The sequence below is a fragment of the Maniola hyperantus genome, chromosome 3 (genome assembly GCF_902806685.2).
Source record: "Maniola hyperantus chromosome 3, iAphHyp1.2, whole genome shotgun sequence".
NCBI lineage: Eukaryota > Metazoa > Arthropoda > Insecta > Lepidoptera > Nymphalidae > Maniola > Maniola hyperantus.
In genome coordinates this window covers 8,560,914-8,588,700 of record NC_048538.1, presented here as the reverse complement: position 1 = coordinate 8,588,700, position 27,787 = coordinate 8,560,914, and the positions used below count along the sequence as shown (strand labels likewise).

The window sequence follows — 27,787 nt, the reverse complement described above, 5'->3', positions numbered from 1 at the left end:
GTTGCCTAATGTCTATTAAGGAAAATCCTTTCCGTAGTAAATCAAGATCTTCCATCGTTTTACAGATCAGGGAAGCTCTGTTTTCATGTAATCAAAAAGGATTATCTATCTTGCTGGTCTGGATCCCGGGTCATTCAGGTATCCCTGGAAATGAGACTGCTGACTCTTGTGCAAAAACAGCTATAGAATCTGGTTCTCTGGAACACTTCAAAAATTCGCCACAAGATTTAAGTGCCCTAGCAAAATCCTACATGGATAAATCCTGGAATATGTGTTGGAATAAATCAAAATTAATCAAGGGTAAATTTTATGCATCCATCCAGCCAAACATCCCAAGACGACCGTGGTTTTTTCGCCATAGATATGCGAATCGTTGGATCTCCTCTACTATCTCCCGCTTACGCCTCGGACACTCTTGTACACCTGTCCACCTGGCTAAACTTCGGATAAGGGATAACTCACTCTGCGAGTGTGGCTTACATGAAGGCACTGTTTCTCACATCCTCTTCAACTGTCCCAAACTTCTCCATCCTCTCTATGATGTCCTCCCTCACAAAGTCCCTCGTCCTATAAATGTTGAATGTTTATTAATGTTTGTGTTTAGTCCATATTGTAGATTTTTATGTAAATATATAGAATATAATAAAATTAAATTGTAAATATTATTGTGTTTGTCTCCAACTAATGTTTTAAATCTAATAGACAACTAATCATTTGTGTTTTTTTTTCTAGGTTAAGGACTAACAAACTAACAAACTACCAAAAAAAAAAAAATTTTAACTATTTTGTAGATATTCAAAATTTAACTGTACAACAGCTCTCACCGAACAATCTCCTTCGTGCCTTCTCCATAAACGTGACACTGGCGAAACACTCTGTGCCCAGCTGGCACACCTAAAAGCCAATAATTGGGAATTGAATTGAATTGAATTAAAAAATCTTTGATTCCATCCCACCCATCCATATGCCCATATGCCCGTGATACACATGCGTTATGCTAGTTAATGGCATGCTAGTAGCTGGCAGGCTGGCATGCCAGCTACTAGCAGAATGTCGGTGCGTGATAGTTCTACGTGCTACTTAAATTTTTGATTTTTGTTTTTATTAATTTTATTTTATACTTAAAGTGTGATCGTTCATTTGCTCGAATAAAAATTGATATGCATTCTCACGCGCAATTTTATTTTATAAAGCGGAGAAGAAGCATTCCACAAACATGGTTGTTCACGGTAAAGTGAAATAGTTAAATAATAACGTCTTCTCGTCGCCCCAACGAGCCATTATGTTTTATCAAAAAAAACCAAGGTAAAAAAAGAACAAACACAAAACTAAGTAGTACGTGTACGTGTGTGTAGGTAGTAGTGTGCGTACGATGAGTTACTAGCAAACACGTTACGACGTGTTTCGCGTGCTTGTAGCTGGCATGCGAGTCCCCCGTCGAACTTCCCCTATAGGGGAAAAGTCAAATGCCGCGGCGTTTGATTTTTTTCGCACGGCGCGCCGTGCGATCTACTGGCAGAACCTTGATACACATGCTAGTAGCTCGTTCTTGCTAGTAGCTGGCATGCTTTTGTGCGAGCTACTAGCATGTGTATCAAGCGCTATAATTCCATTCCATATCGTCATTTTTCTGAGCATTCCATTTTCCAACAGTACGCGGCCGAAAGAAGGAGATAGCAAATTTGTAGAGCTCTGTCTCTGTCGTTGAGACCGACAAAACGTCATATAGGTATGAGTGAAAGAGACAACGCTCTACAAACCCGAATTATGTCATTCTAGGCTGATATACCAAAGAAGTTGGAAGTACTACTATATACACATAATATGTCATATACTAAGCATAATATTCTGCACATCCAAGATTCTGCATAATATACACAGATATAATATTCTTTCAGCCGCGTACTGTAATAATATTGCCAGTTAAAAAAAACTTTAAAAAGCTTACAAAATACCTACGTGTCACTGTTATACCTAATATCCTCTGTATCTTGGAAGAATAATTACCTGTTCGAGGTGTTGCACTGATGTACAAGACGATGTTGCCTACATGGCTTATTCTAATAGTCCTTGTTCTGAGATTCTTAGCTTTTGTTTTCCAACAGCGCCCCCCTGTTAATGTCATTCAAGTGCCAAGAGAGCCTTGTCGCCACAGATCTTGTCGCACTGTACCATTATAGTACGTCCATGCACTGTACACTGTACCTACCTATTTTACTAATCATATCGTTGTTTTTTGAATTTTTTTTCAAAGTACCGCTAGCGGCGTAGACTGAGTGAAAAAGCTAGATTAAAGTACTGTGTAACCGCGTCTGAGATAGCGATAGCACGACGTTACGATGAATAACACGACAATTACCATTGTTTAGTAGTCCATATTTGTATTAACCGATCAACAATATTTGTATTAAACGTTTTTTATGTGAAAACAAGTAAATAACTAGTTAATTAGAAATACAATGACGCCACGAATTCTCAAAGTTTATTTTGCAACTAAAGTTGTGGTCCTTGAAAAAAATCGGTTACACGATAAGGGTCAAAAAATAGGTTAGCTGCGTCTCTGTTTATCACATTAGTAACTTTATCTGTGCTCTCTTTTTAGTGTGAATGAGAAAGCAAACAGTCCTTTGTCTAGATTTTTTACTCGGTCTACGGCTAGCGGCCGCCTAGTGTCCAGTGGTCACGGGTAACTTTAGAAACGTCAAATATTGTGTCGAAAATAATTGGCACAAATGATATCTATAAAAAATCTTTAGATTTGTATTGCAAACTAGCTTATACTCATGACTTCGTTTGGGTGGACTACACGAATTTCAAAGCCTTAGGGGTTGAATTTGCAAAAATCCTTTCTTAGCGGATGTCTGCATCATAGTAGCTATCTGCATGCAAAATTTCAGCCCAATTCGTCCAGTAGTTTTAACTGTGCTTTGATAGATCAGTCAGTCAATTTTTCCCTTTATACAGGTGTAACCAGAACACTAGCAAAAACTTAGCGTTATTGTTATACTACCTAAACACAATCCAATACCAATAACCATTTGCCCCATTTTGTAGTTTTAGTATTTTTCAAACCCGCAATCTATAGCGTGCAAAACTCGGGTCAATGCCCCGCCTACAACGCGTCATTGACTCCGAGTGGCCTATTTACGCAACGTTCGTTGACTTCTAGCGTCAGTCAGAAGATGTTTTATTTGCAATATATCGTAAACTTTTACAAAATTATAGAATTTTTTTGTGGTATCATCATCAGTACTATCACCTGTCTTCATTTTTGCCAGCGTTCTGGTTACACCCTGTATAACTATATAGTAGATTATTCATTAACCTGGGAGCACCTAATTCCATGTAACGTTTGCGAAAAACTTTTTGGTGTATGTACAATGTACACAGACCTTTAGAAAGACATTTCGGCTTTGTAGAGCGTTGTATTTTGTTTTGTCGGTCTCAACAACAGAGACAATCTTTACCAAACCGCTATCTCCTTCTAAAGGTCGACATACATTGTTTTCTGCCACATACTGTACTTCATATTTCTATGCTCGTTTCTACTGTAACCTGAACTAAGGATAAATAAATCCAAAGAAATAAGCCATTACTGCTTAGGAAATTTAATGAAATAATTGTTCTAGTTACATTTTTTACACATTTATTTTACAATACATAAAGATATTTCATTTCAGAAGTATCTAAGTAGTCTACTGAGAATACTTATCTAAGGATTACGTGAAGTAATTATAACATAATTATTTTACCTTAACTACCACTAATACTATTATTGCAAGGGTTTATTTACACTTGTAAATTATTCATACACTAGTATCATTGTTTTGAATTTAAAGGAAATTTTGGTCCAGCTATATCCTATGCTAAGCACAACTTCTAAAGGAATAAGTTGATATTGCCGTTAAGAATACATTTGAGTTAACATAGGAATAAACAGTATAGGAAATATTTATATTGTTACCTACATCTACTAGTAGAGTTTAGACTCATAATCACTACATATTATATTTTTTCCTTTAAGGCAGAAGTCCCTTGGTATGCATGTTCGGAGCACGTACACGCAACATACAAACGCAAGTCGAATAAAATACAGTGAGCCAGGTTGTTTGGTTCGCACTACTTAATGCCATACTAGAACTATACACTTTTTAGTTTCATATTAGAATTTAGAGCTGCGTTTAGCGTACCTTTGTTTATGTGTTACGTTTATACGCACTAAGGAACCTACCTTTAACACGCTTAATGACGCGTTATAAAAAAATTACATCTGATAGTTTCACAGTCGATTACTATAGAAATGACAGATCTGTGATAGAAATAGTAAGCCGGGTTGCTTGGTGCGCACTACGTAATATCATATTAGAATACGCTATTTGACAACTAGTCAAATCTGTAACTTTTATCAAACATCTCAACGCGCGTTTAGTATACGAGATTCTACGAAATAATGGTATGTAACGTCACATCATAATGGCGTACTTTTTTAGTTTAATTGATAATTTTAAAATGGTTATTACACTTAAAACTATCAAAGGACGTGGATTTTACGTATTTTGGAAGACCAACTATTTAATAATTACTGAGAAATAATTTATTTCTGATATGGGCAAATACCCAATTTAGAACGCCGTTTAGGGTACGCTGTATGCATGCGTGACGTTTATACGCACCAAGCAACCTAACGGTTAATGACGCACTAGTAAAAAAAATACATCGGATAGTTTTTTCGACAAACATCGTAATAGTAAGTATAACGTTAACGAGTTTATTTATTAATTACATATCATTAAAATTAATATCATTAATAGTTTTTAAGGCGAAACATAGTGTAATATTAACAAATCAAAAGATCTTGACTGTTAAACTAAACTGAAATTAATATCATATTTTATTTAATATTTTTTTCCTGTACTAAATAAAATCCAGTTAAAAATCACTTAAATATTATCTGTATGAACATTAAAATGCAAAGTAGTAACTTTTCAATCTTAAGTCAAAACACTGAATTTTAAAAATATTCTTTATTTCAAACATAACAATTTAAAGTACAGATAAACCAAACTAGTAGAAATTGGGAGAAGATTACTTGGTTACTGAATACTGTAACACTTATCCATTCTTTTTATCTTTTTTCCAAGTGTTTCTTAATACCATTCATAACTGTCCATGTGTTTTTTTTATTTGGCAAGGCACTCCAATATTTTATTTATATATTAAAAAAATATTAGTACGAAAATAAAGATATTTAGTCATTGGAACAAAGTAATTCATCTCCCCGATCATGATCTTATTACAGAATGTGATCATAATTATATAACTTGTATTATAAATTGAGTTAATAAATAACGATAACAAGGCAAATTATTATGCTAAGATTTTTTTACACAATCCAAAGATTTTCACAATTCAATCAATCAGTTTGATATGTTACCATTTTATTTAACTGCAGAGAAGTTTTGCATTTGATTATTTGTATTCGAAGCTACCCATGAGCTGAATACATCTCTGAAACAATTTAAGAAAATGTCAATTCCAAAAATTATTATTGAAAGTAAAACTTATTTAGCTCTTAACTGCAATCTCACCTGGTGTTAAGAGATAAAACAGTCTTAATTCTAAGATAAAAGCGGGCTGTAGGAACGGTTTCACGCGGCATACCAAAACGCTATATTGCTTGATGGCACTACTTTTTCCTAGACCTAAGCCAATTTAGAAAATATAAATTTCAAATAGCCCCAGCAGGGACTATTTGAAATTAAGCCAATTTAGAAAATATAAATTTCAAATAGTCCCTGCTGGGGATCGAATCCAGATTCTCCCGCTTAAGGACCACGGCACCATTGCGGTTGTCGGGATCGTTAAACAGCCGTTTAAGAAAGAAGATGATTATATAACTGTATATTTTAGTCAGTAATGGAAGAGTGAGCAGATTAGAAGTACTGCGATTACTAAACGTCAGCCAGCTAAGATTTTTCATTGTAAGACTCAGGCTGAAATCTATAGATTCAGTTACCCTAAGTAACTTTACTCAGGGTTAAGTTTCAGTTCAAACAAGACAGATTTATGCCAGCAATATAACGCTGTCTCGTTTAAACAGTGTCTTAAGACTGAGCAAAGTCAAAGTGCGCTCTACAGATCTCAGCCTTAGGGTCAGCATACACTGAGCGGCATGTTCTTTGCCATTGAGCAAGGGTAAACAATCCGCCGTACAAACCCGGCGATTGCAGAGGACTAACAAGCAGTCAGTCAAGGCACTTAAGAGCGTACTTAACGCATTTAACAAATAAAAATCTAACTTTAAGTGGTAAGCGCCCTTTCAAGTACTTCACTTACATGTTCCTCGAGAATTTATATGTAATTTGTTTAAGTCCGTTACGAAAAAAGAGATGAAAAGCATATCAATAAAAATAGCTCTATAATTTGTATACCTGCAATGACTGACCACACACTCATTGGAACAATATTCATCCTCCCATTCACTATTGGCTATAGCAGGATTGGTGCAGCCCTGACGGATACACGATGGTGTACTTCGATTTTCGTTTTGCTGAAATTTTTTAACATTTTTCACTATTACAAATTTTTGATAATGTGATGACTCTTCTAAAAAGTATGTATGTTTTAACATACAAATGGGTGTAATAAATTTTGCATGTCTAATACCGAATCCGCTTTTCCGACTTAGTATAAAACATAAAGCTGTAGTAGTCTAGTTGTTAGGACGTCCGCCTTCCAATCGGGGGTGGGGGGTTCGATCCCGGGCAAGCACCTCTAACTTTTCGGAGTTATATGCGTTTTTAAGTAATTAAAATATCACTTGCTTGAACGGTAAAGGAAAACATCGTGAGGAAACCTGCATGCCTGAGAGTTCTGCATAATGTTTTCAAAGGTGTGTGAAGTCTGCCAATCCGCACTTGGCCAGCGTGGTAGACTATGGCCAAAACCCTTCTCACTCTGAGAGGAGACCCGACCCGTGCTCTGTAGTGAGCCGGCGATGGGTTGATCATGATGATAAAACATAAAGGTTTGAACAGATGGTGAGGCCGCATAGGGTTTGAACTAATATTGGATTTTAGTCAATTCCATGACTGTTGAGTTGAAGTTTATAATAGAAGAGTTGGCGATCAAAGTGGCGTGATAGGTTTTTCTTTACTCCGGGCGATTTTGGCCAACTGAATGCAAATCTGAATTCATTTCCAGGCAAAATGGCCTAAAACTGTGTCCATAGTTTGTGATTTCGATCAAAACTGTATAATTTCAGTAGTCTTACGGTTACCAGATTTTATTTAGTTTTTTGCTTCACCTGCAAAATTTTATTTTGTGCCATTACACCATTTTGTTTACCATCTCCTCAAATTTTCAGCTACTTTTTAGGGTTCCGTACCAGCAAAAGGAAAAACGGAACCGTTATAGGATCACTTTGTTGTCTGTCTGTCTGTTGGTCTGTCAAGAAACCTACAGGGTACTTCCCGTTGACCTAGAATCATGAAATTTGGCAGGTAGGTAGGTCTTATAGCAGTCATTCGGGGAAAAATCTGAAAACTGTAAATTTGTGGTAATAATTAGTATTTTCAATTTTCGAAGTAAGGAAACTATATCAAGTGGGGTATCATATGAAAGAGCTTCACTTGTGCATTCTAAAACAGATTTTTATTTATTTTTATGCATAATAGTTTTTGATTTATCGTGCAATGTCGAAAAAATATGACTGTAGTACGGAACCCTCAGTGCGCGAGTCTGACTCGCACATGGCTGTTTTTTATTGCTCATCAACAATATGAAAAAAGAGTTCATAGGTACCTCTGGCGATTTATGTGGCATTCCTGAATTACCAGTGCTATTGGAAGTTGGATGTTCACTGTTTAAAGTCGGGTTCTGGGGCTGCTGTTGGGGTGGTTGGCTCTGCTGCTGCTGTGGGTGCAGCAGGGGTTGTTGCGGTTGCTGCTGGTGCTGCAACTGCTGCTGCTGCGGCTGCTGCTGGTGTTGGTGTTGATGTTGCTGCTGCTGCTGATACTGATGCACTTGATGAGCTTGTTGCATCTAACAAATATTTAGTATTTGAAATTTTTATCTCTTATTGCAATCATTGCAAAATTTATATTATACTAGCTGATACCCGCGACTTCATTCGCGTGGATATAGGCTCATAAAAAATCCCGTAGGAACTCTTTTAGTTTTCCGGTATATGTGTTAAATGTTAATTCAGGGTATAATCTATCTCCATTCCAAATTTCAGCCGGATGGATTCGGCAGTATTTATTTTATTTTATTTTATTTTAGTATATTATAGATTCTTGATATGTAACGTAGTAGTTTTTGCGTGAAAGAGTAACAAACATACAAACGTTCGCCTTTACAATATTAGTGTGATAGTGTGACTAGATGATGCCCGCGACTTCACCCGCGTGCCGTTTAGGTTTTTCATAAATCCAGTGGCTTTGCTGTACTGTACGAAATTTCGTCAAAATCGGTTGACCGGATGGGTCGTGAAAAGCTAGTAAGCAGACAGACAGATACATTTTCCCATGTTTTTCATTAGTACAATTTTGTTTGACTCAACTTAACACATGTGCATTGCAAGTAGCAAAAGTGTTTCTGCCCTTATTTGTACCTGTTGTGAGTGATGATACTGCATGGCATGCACAGATTGCACAGGAGGCGATTGGGATTGCACTTGTCTATATCCTGGTGGTGAGAGCCCAGAGTTTGCAGCATAGTTTGGGGATTGTGGTGGTTGATAGTTTCTCGGAGACTGTGCCATGTTGGGCTGACATGCCTGTGGACTTGCTGTGGTGTTTACTTGATACCCTTGAGGGGACTGGCCTGGCACACCCTACGAAAGCATGGAAATTAGTCTTTGGTATAGTTTTATCATCGTACGCCATAGTCCACCACGCGGGCCAAGTGCGGTACTCGCAGCATGGTGGACAGTGGCCTAAGCCCTTCTCATTCTGAAACGATACCATTGCTCTTTAGTGGGCCGGCGATAGGTTGTGATGATGATAGTTTTATGTTCTATCATAGTTTGCACCTAAACTCATACTAACCTGGAAGGGTTATGGTATTTTTTTTGATTACAAGTTAACCCTTGACCGCAATTTCATATTATTACAGTGGTACCTTAAGTGAATGCAGTCTAAGATGGAAGGGAGCTAACTTGGATGGATTATGGCAGTTTTATTAACCCATTCCCCTTAAGTAAAAAATAAAAATAAAATAAAAACCCATTCCCCTTACTGTTTTCTAAACAGCACTGTTACGGAATGCTAAATCACTTGCTGGCAACTGGCCACGGCCGAAGCCTTCCACCAGACAAATAAAATATTGAATCTATACCCTACAGTCAAAATAAAAATATTCTAGTAGCTAAGATGTCAACCTCCTAGTTGGAGGCTATGGGCTTCAATCCCGGGCATGCACCACTAACTTTTCAGAGTTATGTGTGTTTTAAACAGTAACAGTGAAGGTAAACATCGTGAGGAAACCAGCATACTTGAGAGTTGAGACGAGGGCTTGAACTCCGGAATTCTGGTTTTGGTGTAAATCTGGAGCTTCGATTGATTACAGATTCGTTTGTGAAACCTGACTTATCGTGACCGAAGTTTTGATTTTCATATTTTTAGAAAAAAAGTCGAGCATTTTCAGCGTTTACAAATACAGTACAGAGTCTTCTTAAATTGTACATAATATGAAATAGGGTAAAACTTACCCAACCTTATCCATAGAAAACATAACAAAAAAAAAATGAAAAAAAAAATGTTACTAGGTATAATATAATATTACTAGGTCATAAAATACAGTTTCCTTTACATTTTTAGGGTTCCGTACCCAAAGGGTAAAACGGCACACTATTACTAAGACTCCACTGTCCGTCTGTCACCAGATTGTCTTCCCTGCTCTGCGTTAAAATGTAAGGTTTTTATAAAACTAGTTCACAAATCCTTGTCCACTGAAGAGCGGTTTTATGCAATTCTATTGGTTAATATTTGCACAGCTCTGCTATGCTCCTCTCTTCTCCCCATATGTGGACAGGCAGCCTTAGAGTTGGTAAATCTAAATTGGTACAGTGGTTTTTAAATACACAAAAAAAAAAAACATTCAATCTATTATTATAATAATTTAGAAAAATACAAAGAACATACTTGATATGTCTGAGAATTGTGCCCCATATTTCCCTGATAGTTTTGAGGCGTCTGCTGATTGTTGGGAGGATAGCTTTGAGGTGGGGCTCCTGCGTAGGAAGGCTGAGATTGACCTCCTGGGAATGTCTGAGGTGAATATCCCTGCGGTGTTGAGTTCGGGACATAACTTTGGGGCGAGTGCCCGTTTCCATAAGCTTGGCCTTGATAATAATTTCCATAATTTGCGTTAGAATTTCCGTGATTATACATTACTTGATTTTCTTGTTCTCCCCCCTAAAGAGAAATAAAAACATTTTGTTAAATATTTTATCCTAGTATAGTATAGTAGTAGTAGTAAATTCAATATGCTACTGTGTATTCAGTTTTTTTTTGTGTGTATGAATTTCCTCAGAGATAACTATCTAGATAAACTCAGAGAGTAAAACATGTATCTAAATATACAACGAACCAAAAGCAAATGAAGCTTTTGGTTCGTTGTATATCATGGACTTCCGCAAAGTAACGCCTGCTTCTATACAACATGTATCTAAATACACATCTAAATTGTTTGAGCCATTTTCGAAAACTTAGTAACATTTTGTATTACACTAGCTTATGCTCGCGACTCCATCTGCGTGGACTACACAAATTTAAAACCCCTATTTCACCCCCTTGGGGGCTTGAATTTTTTAAAATCGTTTCTTAGCGGATGCCTATGTCATAATAGCTATCTGCATGCCAAATTTCAATCCGATCCGTCTAGTAGTTTGAGCTGTGCGTTGATAGATCAGTCAGTCAGTCAGTCAGTCAGTCAGGTCAGTCAATTAGTCAGTCAGTCACCTTTTCCTTTTATATATTTAGATATAATATGTATAATATATCATGCTGGTGACTTAGTCTACGAGGATTTAGGTTTTTAAAATCCTGTGGGAACTCTTTTATTTTTCAAGATACTCTGTATCAAATTTCATCAAAATCGGTTAACAAATAGGCCAAGAAAAGGTAGCAGACAAACAGACACTTTAGAATTTAAAATATTAGTATGGATATAATGCAAGAAATTACTCGCCTCTGTTCGACTAGTTACTTTGTAATTTTGTCAAAAATTGTAGTATTTTTTGACAATTACGTTGCTAAGTAACTTATCGACAGATTACAGATAGATTGATAACCTACTTGTTTATTTATTTTTCATTTATTTAAGTACATATTATGAATTTAATAATATGATTCCATGGAACTAGGAATCAGCTCAGTTTATTAGTATGATTCTATTCTGCCCTATTTTAAAACGAATGACAATCGTTTACAGTTTACACTATATAGAATAATCTTTTAAACACGGAGAAGCTTATGTCCATGCTTTTAAAATAATTGAAAGCTTACCGGTTTATATTTGTAACTAAGATCACTATTTTCGTAAGACTTTATTTGATTAAATGATTTATTAGACGATTAACTATTTAAATTGCTAATGCATTTAATAATAACACCGAGAATAAATTATTATTATAAATACGAATACGGAACAACACAAAGCCCGAATCAATGTACTGGCAGTTGGCACTCTGTGAACCAACAAGTATCCGGTATCGACGCTAGACACATAAGTCAATGACTTTACCTCCCTCCAGTTGCCATCTTTAAAATTGAGGCGTCCCTGCGCAACTAGCTGCGCAAGTGCGCCACTTCTCTACAGACCAATTTGTAATCTCGATTCAGGTTGGCAGTCTTGGAGGTAGGTTGGTTCGATTGTAACGCGTGTCGTAGCCGTTTTGTTGGCCTTTCTGTAGATAAGTTTAGAATAAGCCAATAATACATTTCCGAAGTAATAATTACATTCGCGACGGCTAAGTCCGTACAAAATGACTTCTCACGCGCAATTTTAACTCTATGGGTGAACTGTCATGTCAAAAGTACGGTTCGCCTTTAAATTAAAGACTAAAATCGTACTTGTGACATTAAATTGGAAAGGTTTTCGTCTGCTAAGCATCTGCAAAGCAAGGTTATTTTCGCGCTTTCCCAGGGATAGTCTGTCGTAATGTTTATTAAAATAATTTATCAGATTTATTAATTTCACAATGGGCAATAGTTCTTCGTAGGTACCACCCGGAAAAGAATTTAAGTTATGGTGGGAGAACGTAGACAGACTTGCTCTAGCTAAGTTATGCTGGAAAACTAGGTATTCGAAAATGCTTTATATTTTTTAGGACGTGTCTAAACGGCCACAAGTTTTTTATTAGCTTTTAAAATTTGTCCCTTTCCTACTTTCGCAAATGTAATATAGGCTTAAAGCTTTTAAACAAAGTTTATACATGTCTACAATATCCGAGAAAATTATCAAAATATGGCGGGACATTTTCATAATGTTCTTTCTCATTATAATAATATTCACATTATAATAATATTCTACTTATATCTACACTAATATTATAAAGAGGAAAACTTTGTTTGTTTGTTTGTACTGAATAGGCTCAAAAACTACTGGACCGATTTTAAAAATTCTTTCACCATTCGAAAGCTACATTATCCACGAGTAACATAGGCTATATTTTATTTTGGAAAAAAATAGGGTTCCGTAAGATATTTGGGTTTTTCGGACACAAGGTGTAAAAAATCAACCAGAAAAGTTACTTATTTTGCGTACGCTGCCTAAACTATAAAAGATAGAACCATAAAATGTTCTAATTAATTGTAGATCTTATAAATATCTACAAAAAAGTCCGCGACACACTATACCCATCTATGTCGAGTGAGGCACAGCAACCATTTTTTATTTAAAAATCTTGAATTTTTTTTGGACTACATTTAAACGCGTTTATTTTACTCATGCTATTAATCCTTATCAAAATAAATGATTTCATCACTAAGAACAGTTATGGAGATAATATTTGGTCTTTGAATGATTAAAATTGGACGTTTGGTTTTGAAGTTATGGCGAAATTAAAATATTACGATTTCTGCTGCATATTATATAAAGAGGTAATGTCGTTAAGTTTGTTTGTAGGGGGTAATCTTTAGAACTACTGAACCGATTTTAAAAATTCTTTCACCAGTAGAAAGCTACATTATTCCTGAGTGACATAGGCTATACGGGATCTTTAAAAACCTAAATCTACGCGGGCGAAGCCGCGGGGATCAGCTAGTCTAAATATATAAAAGGAAAAGGTGACTGACTGATCTATCAACGCACAGCTCAAACTACTAGACGGATCGGGCTGAAATTTGGCATGCAGATAGCTATTATGACGTAGGCATCCGCTAAGAAATGATTTTTGAAAATTCAACCACTAAGGGGTTGAAATAGGGGTTTGAAATTTGTGTAGTCCATGCGCATGAAGTCGCGAGCATAAGCTAGTATATATATAAATATATAGCCTAGGTGGGTTATTATTTTGATAATCAAATTCGACCCTGTCTTGGTAATATAGTATACTAGTCAGTGTGTGCTGTACCACTATCAGATACATATTTTATGTAAGGTTCCGTACCTCAAAAGGAAAAACGGAACCCTTATAGGATCACTTTGTTGTCTGTCTGTCTGTCGGTCTGTCAAGAAACCTACACGGTACTTCCCGTTGACTGACATTTGGGGTCAAATCTGAAAACCGTGAATTTGTGGTTACATTACACAAAAAACATTAAATTGTGGTCATAAACTAATAATTAGTATTTTCAACTTTCGAAGTCAGATAACTATATCAAGTGGGGTATCATATTATGACACGGTCTACCCCTGTTCATTCTAAAACAGATTTTTATGCATTATAGTTTTTGAATTATCGTGCAAAATGTCGAAAAAATACGACTGTAGTACGGAATCCTTGTTGCGCAAGCCTGACTCGCACTTGGCTGGTTTTTTTAAGAAGGACCTAATATAAATAATTAATACTATACATTTGCATTATTGAACTGTGGAAACTTACCTTTGATACTAAACTTGCTCGATACGCTGCTAGTGCTTTTAAGTATTCTTTTTTGGCAACCTCTGTTTTCTGTTTGTAAACCTGAGGGGAAAAATATTTGTAACATGTATGAAACATTTGGTTAAATAGGTATAATCCTACTATAATATTATAAATGTGAAAGTGTGGATGTTTGTTACTCAATCACGCAAAAACGGCTGAACGGATTTGGATGAAATTTGGAATGGAGATAGATTATACCCTGGATTAACACATAGGCTACTTTATATCCCGGATAATCGAAGAGTTCCCGCGGGATTTTCAAAAATGTAAATCCACGCGGACGAAGTCGCGGGCATCAGCTAGTAATGATATAAGAAAATCAATACAAAACATGTTCTTTTAATGCCTATTTAACCAAAATCAGAATTAAAAAAATAACACATCCAAACAGTTATCATTCAAACAATATTAGCAATTAGATGAACTTTGAACCTCCATTATAGTACGCAACAGGTCGAGATGGCAATCGGGGAGGGAACGCCCCGCACACCCGCACAGCACCCGCACTGAGCCGGTGTGGGCGAGCACGGGTGACGTGCTGGTTCCTCATACCCCGATTACCGATTACCATCTCACCGTGTCGCGGACTATAGTTTAACTAACTTACTCTAAATAGTAAACATTTAACCCTGCGAAATACGGTATGTTTCAACCCTGTTGAACCTTGGAAACCTATGGAAACAAATTAATCTCCCATTTTAGTGGGTACAACAAACCAGATAGGTACACTTACACTTTTATGTTCTGAATCTAAGCCATCCCACATTGATGCTACGATTTTAGAGACTTCTCCAAAACTTGCATTTGGATTTTGCCCTTTTATTGCTGCTTGTGTGTCACGGAAAAATAGGGCATATGCTGACACAGGTCTGGAAAAGGGCATCAAGACAATTTCATTATCATACAAAGTCGAAATATGTTATAATTAAACTCATGTTCAGTTTAAATTTTACCTAGTAAAAACTAGTTCTGACTGAACGCGTTTTCACTGGGTGAAATGAGTAGTAGGAACTTTTTTATTATTCAAAATTATAAAAATAAAAATTTATCCACATTATAACTGTAGACTCCAGCTGAAACCAGGTTTATTTGCTGGAGTCCTATCCTAAACCATACATTCTCATATTAATGACATACTACTGAACTGAATGAGTGTTAACTACAACATAAAATGTAGCAACTTTGGTCAAAAGTATTTTTTCATTAGCATTTTAAACAGCCTGATGCTTTGAATTATTTATTATGTTATTATGTACATCATTATGACCAGTGGCGTGCACAGGGTTTGAAGCCAGGGTAGGCACTAGTTAAGTAGGAACCTGTTCACTGGTAGGTCATAATGAAAAATATGCATTGAGCTATTACAACTGGGGTAAGCATTTATGCCTCTATGACCTGCACGCTACTGATTATGACTAATACTTTTACCCAAGGCTTATCTTTGTTTGAAATTCTTACTTTTGTGGTTCATTTGGATCCCGTTTTTTTCTTTTTTTTCTGAACTTTAGTTTCTTCTGCATCTGTCCACGGTTCATTCCGTTGTCCATCGGTTCTGGAGATGACCTTTTCACTCCCAGTTGCTCACACCCATCTATGTAACAATATTAATTTTATTTGCTTTCAAAGTAATAATTCTTCATGACAATAGTTCATTGGCAATACATATCTATAGACCACGATTTAGTGAATATTCATAGAAGTAAGTACATTAACTAATAAATTTTGCCTATACCTGATGAATCGTAGTTTGTTGCTGCCGGCTCGCTGAGGCAATAATGGATCGGCAGAAGGCTTTCCGCATCACCAGGCAACTACCAACAAACAACGAGTTGAAAACAATATTTCATAAATAATTTTAAAAGATCAATGAAACTACAAAAAAACATGAAGAAATGTATATGCCAATGAACTTTTTATAGCAAAAAAGGAGCGAAAAAATTAAAGTGATAACTATACCTACTACTTAAGTATAAAAATAAAATAATGGAGTGTAGTAAAAGTTCTACAATTCTTAGGTACCTGCCTAGAAAATAGCATAGGTAGGTACTTGGTTTATAATTTTATATTTTAATTGGGATAAGTATGTATATTGTACACATAATTTACTAATAAATTATAATTTTGTTCTCAGTTATACTTAATATTGATTCACAATCAAGTACATGTAAAAAAATACTTTTTATGGAGATTTTTATTTTTTCATGCTATAATTTTATCTAGATTTTTGATTATTTGAATAAAACTTAACACATACAACCATACTCAGAATCGCTTAATCGTTAGTTAAGGCATTCCTTATCCATACTAATTTATGCCTTAAGTAACGATTAAGCGACTCTGACTGCGGCCCTAAGAATTAGTCCAATTACCTAATTGAGTATCTATTAAATTAGGAATTACAAATATATGAATGAATACACTTTTATTCTACACCACAGAGAACAAAAGCAGTGATGCAGTAATCCAAACTAATCCATACTAATATTATAAATGCGAAGGTGTGTGTTCTGTCTGCTAGCTTTTCACGGCCCATCCGTTTCAACCGATTTTGAATGAAATTTGGTACCGAGATAGCTTGCATCCTGGGGGAAGGGACATGGCTACTTTTTATCCTGGAAAATTGAAGAGTTTCCACATTATTTCTATAAATCTAAATCCACACGGACGAAGTTGCGGGCACCATCTAGTAACTAATATAAGCAAAATAGGTAGAAGGTAAATTCACATCCATTATTTCATTCTCTTTTTCAAATAGTTATTCATAAATTATAGGAATGGTATTAAATTAAACACATTTTATTCACAAGGTTGTATAGTAATATTAAAAATATAATATTGAAACTAGAAGCTATAGGTGAAGCACTTAACTGAGAGGGCTTGTGAGGTAGGGTGTGGATTGTGGAAGGATGATAGATAGCAACATTGAATTCCTTCATTTTATGCCCACTGTCACCCGTTAACACCTGCACCCTACCTTCTATATTTAACAGTATACCGGCAATTAAACAAAGCTGTTTAATAAAGTAATGTCCATATTTACCTGAGAATGATGGGATGGTACACTATCATCTGAATCATCACTTGTAGTGCCTGGCGGTGATGCTCTTTGAGGAGAGCCATACACTGGGCCAGGTTGGGTGGGAGTGCTTGGTGTAGGAGGTCCACTCATCACTTGTGTAGGCTGTAGCATAAGCAGTTGCTGTTGTCCACCCGGCTGTTGTTGGATCATATAATTGCCTGCCGGGGCTGCTGCGTTACTGCAAGGAAATTCATTTTTAAACATCACAATACCAACCCCCTTTGTGTAGTTTTGTAGTTATTTAATGATAATCAAGTAGCTTGTATTAAATGAACCTGTTATATTTGGTTTTTTGTTGCTTTGAATTACCTATTTTTAAATGTGATTAGGTGCAAAGGTTGTTGTGGCTTTATTTATTCTAAGATGAAAACATAAATAACGGAAAATATCTTTAATGTACCTTAAATAAATAGGTAACGAAATATACCTGTGCAATGTGACTGGCGTGTGCGGTTCTTGTAAATATAAAGGTTGTTGATAAGACGGCGCTCCACCTGGCGGAGCTAATCCGTCTTGTGCAGGATTCATCATACCAACCTACGATGAAAGAGCAAAACCGGTCAAAATGTTATCGTTAAAATAGGTTTAAACAAATTATATGATACATTAATTACTCAACAATTAACATATTATATACGATTAACATGACGATCCTACATTTCGAATTCAAATTCTTTGCAATTCTTTGGTCTTTGATTTTCTTGAATTCTTTCCTTTTTCTCATTTGAATTTTTACCATTTTTTAAAAACGGTTTTACGGCTCTAGGTTCTAGCAACCTAATTTGCAATCAATGCCACAGACCATTAATCCGGAACCCGGAATTTGCATTTTGCTTCGCATCGAGAGAAGGAAGCAAAGGAAGGATATTTTGACTTTAATAGCCAAATAATTTACAGTGCGACAAGGCTATCTTGGCGCGTGGCGAAAATCGGAACTATCGTTGCCGTCAAGTATCCCCTTTGTAGGTATGTACCTACTTGTTTGAATCCTTACCCTCTAACAAATAAACCTGGAATAGCGGTGGAATAGTTATACTCTGTTTTGCCTTTCTCTGTCACCAGTAATTTGACATATTATTTTGAAGGAAAAAGACAAAACAGAGTATAACTATTCCACCGCTATTCCAGGTTTATTTGTTAGAGGGTAATATATTATTATAAATGTAAAAGTGGGGTTGTTTGGATGTTTGTTACTCAATCACGCAAAAACTATGGACGGATTTGGCTGAAGTTTGGAATGAATATAATTATTTAAAGACCTGAAGAGTGACATAGGTTACTTTTTATCCCGGAAAATCAAAGAGTTCCCACGGGATTTTGAAAAACGTAAATCCACGCGGTTAAGTCGCGGGCATCAGCTGGTATTCCATATTCTAAGCCTTTGTTCTCCAACAGCGCTCCCCTGTCAATGTCATTCAAGTGCCAAGAGAGCCTTGTTACACTAACAATGTGACATGCACATTCTCTTTGTTTAACATGCACGAATCGCGCACATGCGCACAAAGAGTAGCAAACGAACATCGCACAACGCAACGCTTTACGTTTATAGGCTCAAAAGAGCTAGAACCCAGAGCCGTAAAACCAGTTTAAAAAAAGCTTTACGTTGACAGTTGACAGTTCACACCACCGTGTCATTGTGGTGTCATTCTAATTTGCTGTTGATATCGCGATCGCGGGAAGTTTCGAGTTCCGACTGTGTTTATGTTTATCATTGAGTTCATTTAACAACACTACATTGTTGTTAAATGGTGTGGATTGTTGAAGCCGTACGGATATGAAGAATACTGGAATTAATATTTTGAAAACCTATATACTTAAAGCGTAAACTTAACTTCAAATTGTCAAATTTCATGTCAAAAGTACGATTTTAGTGATTTTAGTCCTTATTTTAGGTGAACGGTGAACCCTTTTGACATGACAGTTGAGTGTTGACACATAGAGTTAATATGGCGCGTGAGGAGTCATTTTCAACCGACTTCTGTAATAATTATAGTTTTGATAACTCTGGAACTCTGGAAAGTGTTATGCAGTAACTATGAATGTTACATGAAAGGTTATTTTAAGCAATTTTAAACATTACAAATACCTACTTAATGAGGTTTTTACTTTTGCGGAAAACGCAGCATTGGAAGACCCTCTACTAGGTGGACGGACGACATCAGACGGGTCGCAGGGAGCCGCTGGGTTCGGGCGGCGCAAGACCGTGGCGTGTGGAAGTCCCTACAAGAGACCTATGTCCAGCAGTGGGCGTCTATCAGTTGACGATGATGATAAAGTTTTTTTTAAATAAAAATGGCGAGCAAACGAGCAGGCGGGTCACCTGATGTTAAGGGATTACCGCCGCCCATGAACATTTGCACTACCTAACTACCAGAGGAACCACCAATGCGTTGCCGGCTTTTCACTAATTTGTTGGTGCGCCCCTTGTATAACCCCATGTTGTAATCTAATAGCACGTTAAACTGTGCTAATAGGAACACCGCCGAAGGGAATTGATTCCACAGTTTTCATGTGCGTGGAAAAGGGATTAGCACAATGGGCGGTCGAAGTGCACCCACCAGACACCCAGGTGGTGAAGGTGAAATTGTTAGCGGTGGCGTGCGGTGCGGTTGTAGAAAAAGGAGGGTGAAATGAGATCAAACAACTCTTCAGAACAGTCCCCATTATAGAGTAAGTAAGAAGTATTATATAACGTAGTTTACTGTCGCATTGTAGTGCAGCGAAATAAAATAGTCAAAGGGCTTTCAAGACGGTCCGGCTTGACGTCAAGCACGTAGTTTTGTTTGACTTGATCCAGCTGCTTGACGGTCGCATCAAGCAGCTTGATCAAGTAAACGGCACTTTTCTCATATAGGTATAATATCTCAATTACACTGTCCGAATCTCGCGTCAAGCAAAAATAATATAAAGTCGCATCAATCACATTCAAGCACGTAAATGCCTTGCCTCAAGCATCAAGCAAACATTGTAAACGGTCAAAATGCTTGGCTCAAGCAAAAATCTAGTCGCTTGACGTCAACCGTCTCGGAACACTCGAACGAACTGCGGTTCCTTTAGAAAGATCAAAGAAACAACGACCTAGCAAATGCAATAAAATATGCACTTCAAAAGTGAGGACATAATTATCATCTTTATATAGAACTAGATGATGCACGCGACTTCATCCGCGTGGATTTAGGTTTTTAAAAAACCCTTGGGAACTCTAATTTTCCGGGATAAAAAATAGACCTTCCGGGATCTTTCCCTGGGATGTAAGCTAAATCTGTACTAAATTTCATCAAAATCGGTTAAACTGTTGGGCCATGAAAAGCTAGTAGACAGACAGACACACTTTCGCATTTATAATATTAGTACAGATGGATATGGATGGATAATAAATTATTATTAATAGAGCAAAATCTTATATAAGTATATTATATAAAAAGAAAAGCTGACGACTGACTGACTTACTGACACTATCAACGCACAGCTTAAACTACTGAACTGATCCAGTTGAAAGGCATGCGGATAGCTATTTTGACGTCATTCGTGGGTAAAATAGTTTGAAATTTGTGTAGTCCACGCGGACGAAGTCGCGGGCGTAAGTTAGTGACATTATAAAACCTCTAGAAGAAAGTCATCCGATCGAGCAATCACGATGTTATGCTGCCTAATTGGTTTACATTATATGGCCAAAAAAGAGTCATTTCTACACCTCCCTTTACACCCCATTATTGGGTGTGTGTGTGTGTGTGTGTGTGTGTGTGTGTGTGTGTGTGTGTGTGTGTGTGTGTGTGTGTGTGTGTGTGCGTGCATGTGTGTGTGTGTGTGTGTGTGTGCGTGCATGTGTGTGCGCGCGCGTGTTTGTTTGTGTTGGGCGGCATTATGATCAATCGATTACCGGCCCACTACTGAGCCGGGTCTCCTCTCAGAGTGAGAAGGGTTTTGTTGGGTGTAAATATACATATAATATAATTCCCAGAATATAGTCACGGGATGTATTAATAAAATTTAATGATTATACCTACCTACCAGAAACGTTATGGGATCGCAACATTAAATTTTATTTTTAAAATAGCTCTAAGAGTGATCCAAAATAGCTACGAGACCTGAGTCTCTTAACGGAATTCATTCAAAGGCAATTCCATTTCAATAAAGCAATCTAAAAAGTGGGGCAGATGATAGAAGACTCGTTTCGTAATAGAACTCCCTACAAAAATATAGATCTATATTTTTGTATATAATCTTATCTATAAGATTTGGAAGGAATTTGAATTTGTTCTAAAAATTACTAACTTCCTAAAATCATCACTTATAGCTAGCAAACTATAGCTACTTACCTAAACAACGGAATAAAGAATTTTCTGCTATTTACAATATGCTATTTAAATATTGATGATTGCAAAGTGAAAACCTAAAAACTGATAGAACTTTATGTAAACACTAGCTTATTCTCGCGACTTCGTCCGCGTGGACCACACAAATTTCAACCCCTGTTTTACCCTTTAAGAACTGAATTTTCAAAAATCCTTCGGATTTTAGGGATGTCTACGTCATATTAGCTATCTGCATGCCAAATTTCACCCCGATCCGTCCAGTAGTTTGAGCTGTGCGTTGATAGATCAGTCAGTCAGTCAGTCACCTTTTCCTTTTATATATTTACATTACAGGAAGAATAGATTACACGAAGAATAAATCTAACTCAGTTTTAAATTAGCAGTAAATCTTTGCAAATAAACTTGGTTTTATTTTCTCAATTTAACCAATTTATTTAGTGGGTATTATGTTTCTTTAAAACTACGGAACCCTCGGGGGACTAGTCTGACTCGCACTTGACCATTTTTTTCTTAGCTTATTTAAAAGTAGCTAGCTAGCCTAGCGCTCTGAACGGCGCGGGCGCTTGAGAGGATAATACACTACTACTTATGAACTTAGATTGAACGCGTACCTAGGTACTCAGTTCAAAACCGGCCAAGTGCGAGTCAGGCTCGCGCAACGAGGGCTCCGTACTACAGTCGCATTTTTTCGACATTTAGCACGAGAATTGTAACTAAACTACGATGCATAAAAATAAATAAAAATCTGTTTTAGAATGCACAGGCGAAGACCTTCCATATGATACCCCACTTGATATAGTTATCTTACTTCGAAATTTGAAAATACTAATTATTAGTTCATGACCACAATTTAATTTTTTTTGTGTGATTTAACCACAAATTCACGGTTTTCAGATTTTTCCCCGAATGTCTGCTATAGACCTATCTACCTGCCAAATTTCATGATTCTAGGTCAACGGGAAGTACCCTGTAGGTTTCTTGACAGATCGACAGACAGACAGACAGACAACAAAGTGATCCTATAAGGGTTCCGTTATTCCTTTTGAGGTACGGAACCCTAAAAATTAAAGATTAGAACGTCCTAAGCGCTATAACATAACTTGTCACGCGTTTCTTCGTGCGTTGAAGCACTGAAGTTACCCGCAAACCCTTACCTTTTATAATTAGTATTAAGTTGAGGAATAATGTATTATACAAACCTGTGGCGCTGTATGATGTAGTTGAGTATACTGTATGTGAGGGTTCTGGCTTCCGCCAGTCGTAGCATGCTGCCCGTGCATTAGTGGAATGTCAAATTCTTCGTCTCCAAAAGATGGCGTATGAAAAGTCTAAAACAAAATGGTTAATTTATCATTTTGTTTCAGTCGTTGGATTTTGTTTTGTTTCTATAAGCTTGAAATATACATATAATAGGTGTTATAGGTAGAGACCCGGTGTTAGGAATAGTAGATGTACCTCATCTGTTATTTAATTGTGATAGAGAATATATGAGAGAAGGTGGTGTGGTGAAGGTAGGTGTTTGTACAATAAGTTTATAGTAGTCTAACTGCCGTACTCAGAGTCGTTTAATCGTTACTTGAGTTAAGTTAAAACGAGACAGAGCTATATCTCTCACATAAATCTGTCTCGTTTTAACTCAATCTTAAGTAACGATTAGCGACTTTGTGTACGGCAGTTAATATATACTAAAAGGAAAATATGACTGACTGACGGATTGGCGGATCGGGCTGAAATTTGGCATGCAGGTACCAGGTAGCTATTAAGACGTAGACATCCGCTAAGAAAGGATTTTTGAAAATCCAACCCCTAAGAGGGTAAAATAAGCTATTTCATATTAAATACCCCATACCCCTTCCAGGTCAGCCCGCTATCATCTTAGACTGCATCATCACTTACCATCAGGTGAGATTGCAGTCAAGGGCGAACTTGTACCTAATGGAATAAATAAACCGGAATAAAATGTGCACCAGAACTGCCAAAAGATTGTACACGGAGACTGCGATTTGTTTGTTGGTTTATTGGCCCGTCTATATGGGACATATTTTGTCATGAGATCCGTCTGTCACACCACTCACACCGTACCGCATGATATATCAGATGAAGGGGATTGACTCTGGGTCTCAAAAAGTAATTGTTATTCGGTCTCAATTATATTTTTTAATAAGGAAATTTGAATTTAATGGTTTTCATTAATTTTGTACGCAACCCGGCACGCGAGTTAACTCACAGCTTTTTATATCTAAGTATAAATATCTAACAGATTCTCTTCTAATTATGTAAAATCGGAAAGTATTTTGTAAGTTGTAAGGAATGATTAGGTGCGTGAAATAATACAATTTTATAGTTATCATACTAACCTGATCATTCATAGCGTACACACTTGCCTTAGTATCGCGAGTCGCAGATAGGGGCGATTCAAGGCTTTCTGGCCGCTGAAAAGACATACAAAATATTATGTTATGCTAAACCATCTCTCTGTCTCTATATCTACTTATTCTATACCGATGTATAAGTAGACAGACAAATAGTTTGCATGTAGGGGCTAGGCGGTAATCTTTCCAACTTTATTGTTTCGTTTCTGAAAAAATCTTCTACTGATATTAGATATAACTACCTACCTATACTCTGATTTTTAATTCGGTGGGTTTCTGACGTTGCCATTTTCATTCATCAGGCCTTCATCAGGCCTTCATCAGGCGAGTTATTTTTATGAAAAACAGGGTGACCACCACCTGAAGTTCAATTTCACCTTAAATTAATTAGCTGTCAGAATTCCATGGAATTAAATTATGTCTTAGTTCATTTTCGAGTGCCTTTTGCGCCCACGAAGGTGCGGATGATTTGAGGATGGAATCTTGACTTATATTTTAAACATTTCTAAGTTTATTTTTAGTTTTCATTTCAATTTTAATCTAAAAGTACATGCCTACTTAATTTCGATTGAGATTTTTCAAAAAATTCTTTCACAAAAACCTTATCCGTTACGAACACAACAAAAAAAACCGGCCAAGCGCGAGTCAGACTCGCGCACCAGGAGTTCCGTATTACAGTCGTTTTTTTTCGATAAATCAAAAACTATTATGCATAAAAATAAATAAAACTGTTATAGAATGTACTGGTAAAGCCCTTTCATATGAAACCTCACTTGGTATAGTAATCTTACTTTAAAAGTTGAAAATACTAATAATTATTTGTTCATGAACACATTGTAATTTTTTTTGTAATGTAACCACAAATTCATGTTTCTCGGATTTTCCCTTTTATATGTGCGCTATAAGACGTACCTATCTGTCAAATTTCATGATTCTACGTCAACGTAAGTACCCTGTAGGTTTCTCGATAGACACGACAGACAACGAAGTGATACTATAGAGTTCCTTTTTCCTTTTGAGGTATGGAACCCTAAAAATCGGTCAAATCGGTCGAGTTGTTCTCGAGTAATGATCTTCCATACATGTGGCAATTGATTTATAGGTATATTTACCTATGTACAAGATTTAAAGTTATGTTTTTTGTGGGAAATATTTTATCTCTGGCAACACAGAACAGAACACATTCGGTGGAACCGAATGAAAAATCAAAGTATAGCTATATCATCCCCGAGTGTTATAGGCTACAAATTATATGACACGGATGCAGTCGCGGGTACAAGCGTGTATTGGAATGCCATTCCTCATTTTATAACTAGAGAAGAGCAGATGAGTAGCGTACATAATAAATTAATAATTGAGGGTTCATTGCTATCTCAACGAGTTCTGTGATTTTTTTACAGATGGCCAGATTTAAGGGAAATAGCATTTCTTTGATTTCACTTCTCTCTCTATCTTTGCATGGTATTGCTCGTTGCTGAGGATCGTGATTCGTGACCCCTTTCCATTAATCATGTAGAGGTAGGAGTTTTATGGGATAATGATGCGGTGGGTTCTCAAGTTTTCAAATCCTTCCGCATACAATTCGATTAAGAGATTTCGACTCTTAGGTTTCAGCTATTATCAGATGTTTCATGTTAGTGATAATATACCGAGACCGAGCGAGCGACGGCTTACCGTGCTTTTCGAAGCACGAAGGAAACGAAAAGGCCAAAAAATCCAAAGTCAATCACATATCCAGCTATTAACTTGGGTCAACGTTGCTTAGCAGTCGCGATCGATTGATATGCGTTGTCACAACTAGACCACACTTCCAACGTAGGTAATTGAACGTAAGTAAAGGAAAGTAGAAAATGTAAATCCCAAAACCAAGAATCCAAAGCCAAGCAGACATTATTTTGTTGTTCAATGATTCTTGATCACCACTTTTCCAGAAAATTATTAGAATTTCAAGTAAGTATCTATCTAACTAACAACTTAATAATTGTCTCCCTAACAAGTAATGGTTTGTAAAAATTACTTATACCTAAGTAGTAAGTACTATTCCACAGTCAAGTTAACGAAGTTGTCCTGTAATTGAACATAATCACGATGGGAGATCAACGTCTAGGTAAACGGTTAATTCATCTCGATGTGAATTTATTACGTTGTAGGACGAGGAATACTTATTTCTTGGCCGGGTACTTGATTGTACGAAGCAACCGTGATCGCCACACAACAAGCTCGTTAACTTCCCGACATGATAGTTAAGTTCAATTTTATTAAATTGTGTTTTAAAATATTTTAGTCCGTAACTTTGTTGAGACTAATACATGGATAGTTTGCTGCAAAACTAAGTTCTTTATATATTGGAATAATTTCAACCTAGGTAGTTTATTTTTGAAAAACCGGCCAAGTGCGAGTTGGACTCGCACACGAAGGGTGCCGTACCATCGTATAGAATAATATAACACTTTTATGTGCAACTCTGCAATGTTATTTAGCAAACTAATTATTTTTTCGTGAGCACATTTTAATTTTTTGTGATCTATCCACAAATTCACGGTTTTCGATTTTTTTTCCGGGGGGTTTTAATGTACGAGTTAAAAAAAATTTTTTACCTACCTACTTTCTTATTTGGTAAATAATATAAGTATAATGACGTAACTTGTGCACGAAGTTAGTTTCCCTATTTTTCACGACCGTGGAATTTTCCCAAAATAATTTGTTGAAAACTTATTAATAATAAAGTACACTGTATTTTAAGTAAGATAAGTGTACAAACAACACAACAATAGTTACAAAGTGACCGAAGTTCAAGAACACAATAATTAAAATATTAATTAGCAGCATTCTTGAACTCTGGTAGCGGACATAACTTACGAGTTACGAGTATAATAATATTATGTGTGGAGTATTAGAGAGAGAGCCAGCGCGTGCCAGACCTTCCTTATTTTATAAAAGCTAAAAGTTTCTCGTATTGTCCCCAACACAGGAAGGAACGTTTGTGCGTGCGAGACCTTCCCTATTTTATAAAGGTTGACAATTTCTCTGCGTTTTGTCCCACTAGGAGACTAGGAGGAACGTTTGTTCAGACTTCAGATGTTTGTTTGAATCATGGTGGCTTTGGGAGATAACAGGTAATGAAGGAATAAAAAATTAAACGTCAAAGTATAAAGTCTAATTTGTTTATATTCTATTCGAAGTAGTATTAGAAATCACGCCATACACTTAGAGTCGTGGGAACCCCCGCCATGTCTGGGTTTAAGGGTGTCCCCTTTTTATTATTATTATTAAGCCTTTATTTTCCTTATCAATTAATATTATTTACAGAGTTTCTGAATCTATTCTAATACCTAATCTAATTCTATTTGTTAGTATGTTAATCAGTGTTATGTTTATGTGTGTGTGTGTGTGGGTGTGTGAGCGTGTGTGTGAGCATGTGTGTGCGAGTATAAGCGTATTGTATAAATGTGTGCGTGTGTATTTATGATTGTAGTTGTATTTATTTGTGTTAGTAAATTAGTAGTTATTTACATATTAATTTAATTTTTTGCACATTTGCTTCTTTATAAGTATATTGATATGTTTTTTGGATAAGGATCCCTCATTGGGTATAGGCCTCCTCCAGTTGGTGCCATTTCTCTCTATCCTTGGCTTTTTTAACCCAATCATTTCCTGCTACCTGTGCTATATCGTCAGACCATCGCGATTTTGGTCTACCTATTTTCCTTTTGCCTTTTGGACCAAGTAATTAGGGTGTCCCCTTAAACGTTAATAATTTATTAAACTTTAAAGGTGTCTGGCAGGGGGTTGCAACCATACTAAGTGTCTGGCAATGCATGACGTGATTTCTAGTACTACTCCGGAGAAAATAAAAAAATTAGACTTTATATTTTGACGTAAGATTTTTACACTTTTGTTACCTGTTATCTCCCAAAGCCACCACGAT

The 27,787-nt window shown here is 36.5% G+C and overlaps 1 protein-coding gene across 1 annotated transcript in view; it reads right to left on the bottom strand.

The window, feature by feature from the left end:
* Positions 1-3,592: 3,592 nt before the first annotated feature.
* Positions 3,593-27,787, bottom strand: part of LOC117996523 (TOX high mobility group box family member 3) — a 40,135-nt gene continuing 15,940 nt past the window's right edge. Inside the window, 15 exon segments of the mRNA XM_034984585.2 lie at positions 3,593-5,508; positions 6,432-6,550; positions 7,804-8,043; positions 8,615-8,836; positions 10,146-10,418; positions 14,051-14,131; positions 14,826-14,961; positions 15,551-15,668; positions 15,671-15,683; positions 15,825-15,860; positions 15,862-15,903; positions 17,133-17,349; positions 17,599-17,708; positions 22,687-22,815; positions 23,845-23,919. Of these exon segments, the coding sequence (XP_034840476.1) occupies positions 5,439-5,508; positions 6,432-6,550; positions 7,804-8,043; positions 8,615-8,836; positions 10,146-10,418; positions 14,051-14,131; positions 14,826-14,961; positions 15,551-15,668; positions 15,671-15,683; positions 15,825-15,860; positions 15,862-15,903; positions 17,133-17,349; positions 17,599-17,708; positions 22,687-22,815; positions 23,845-23,919 (1,881 nt within the window). The 3' untranslated portion in view covers positions 3,593-5,438.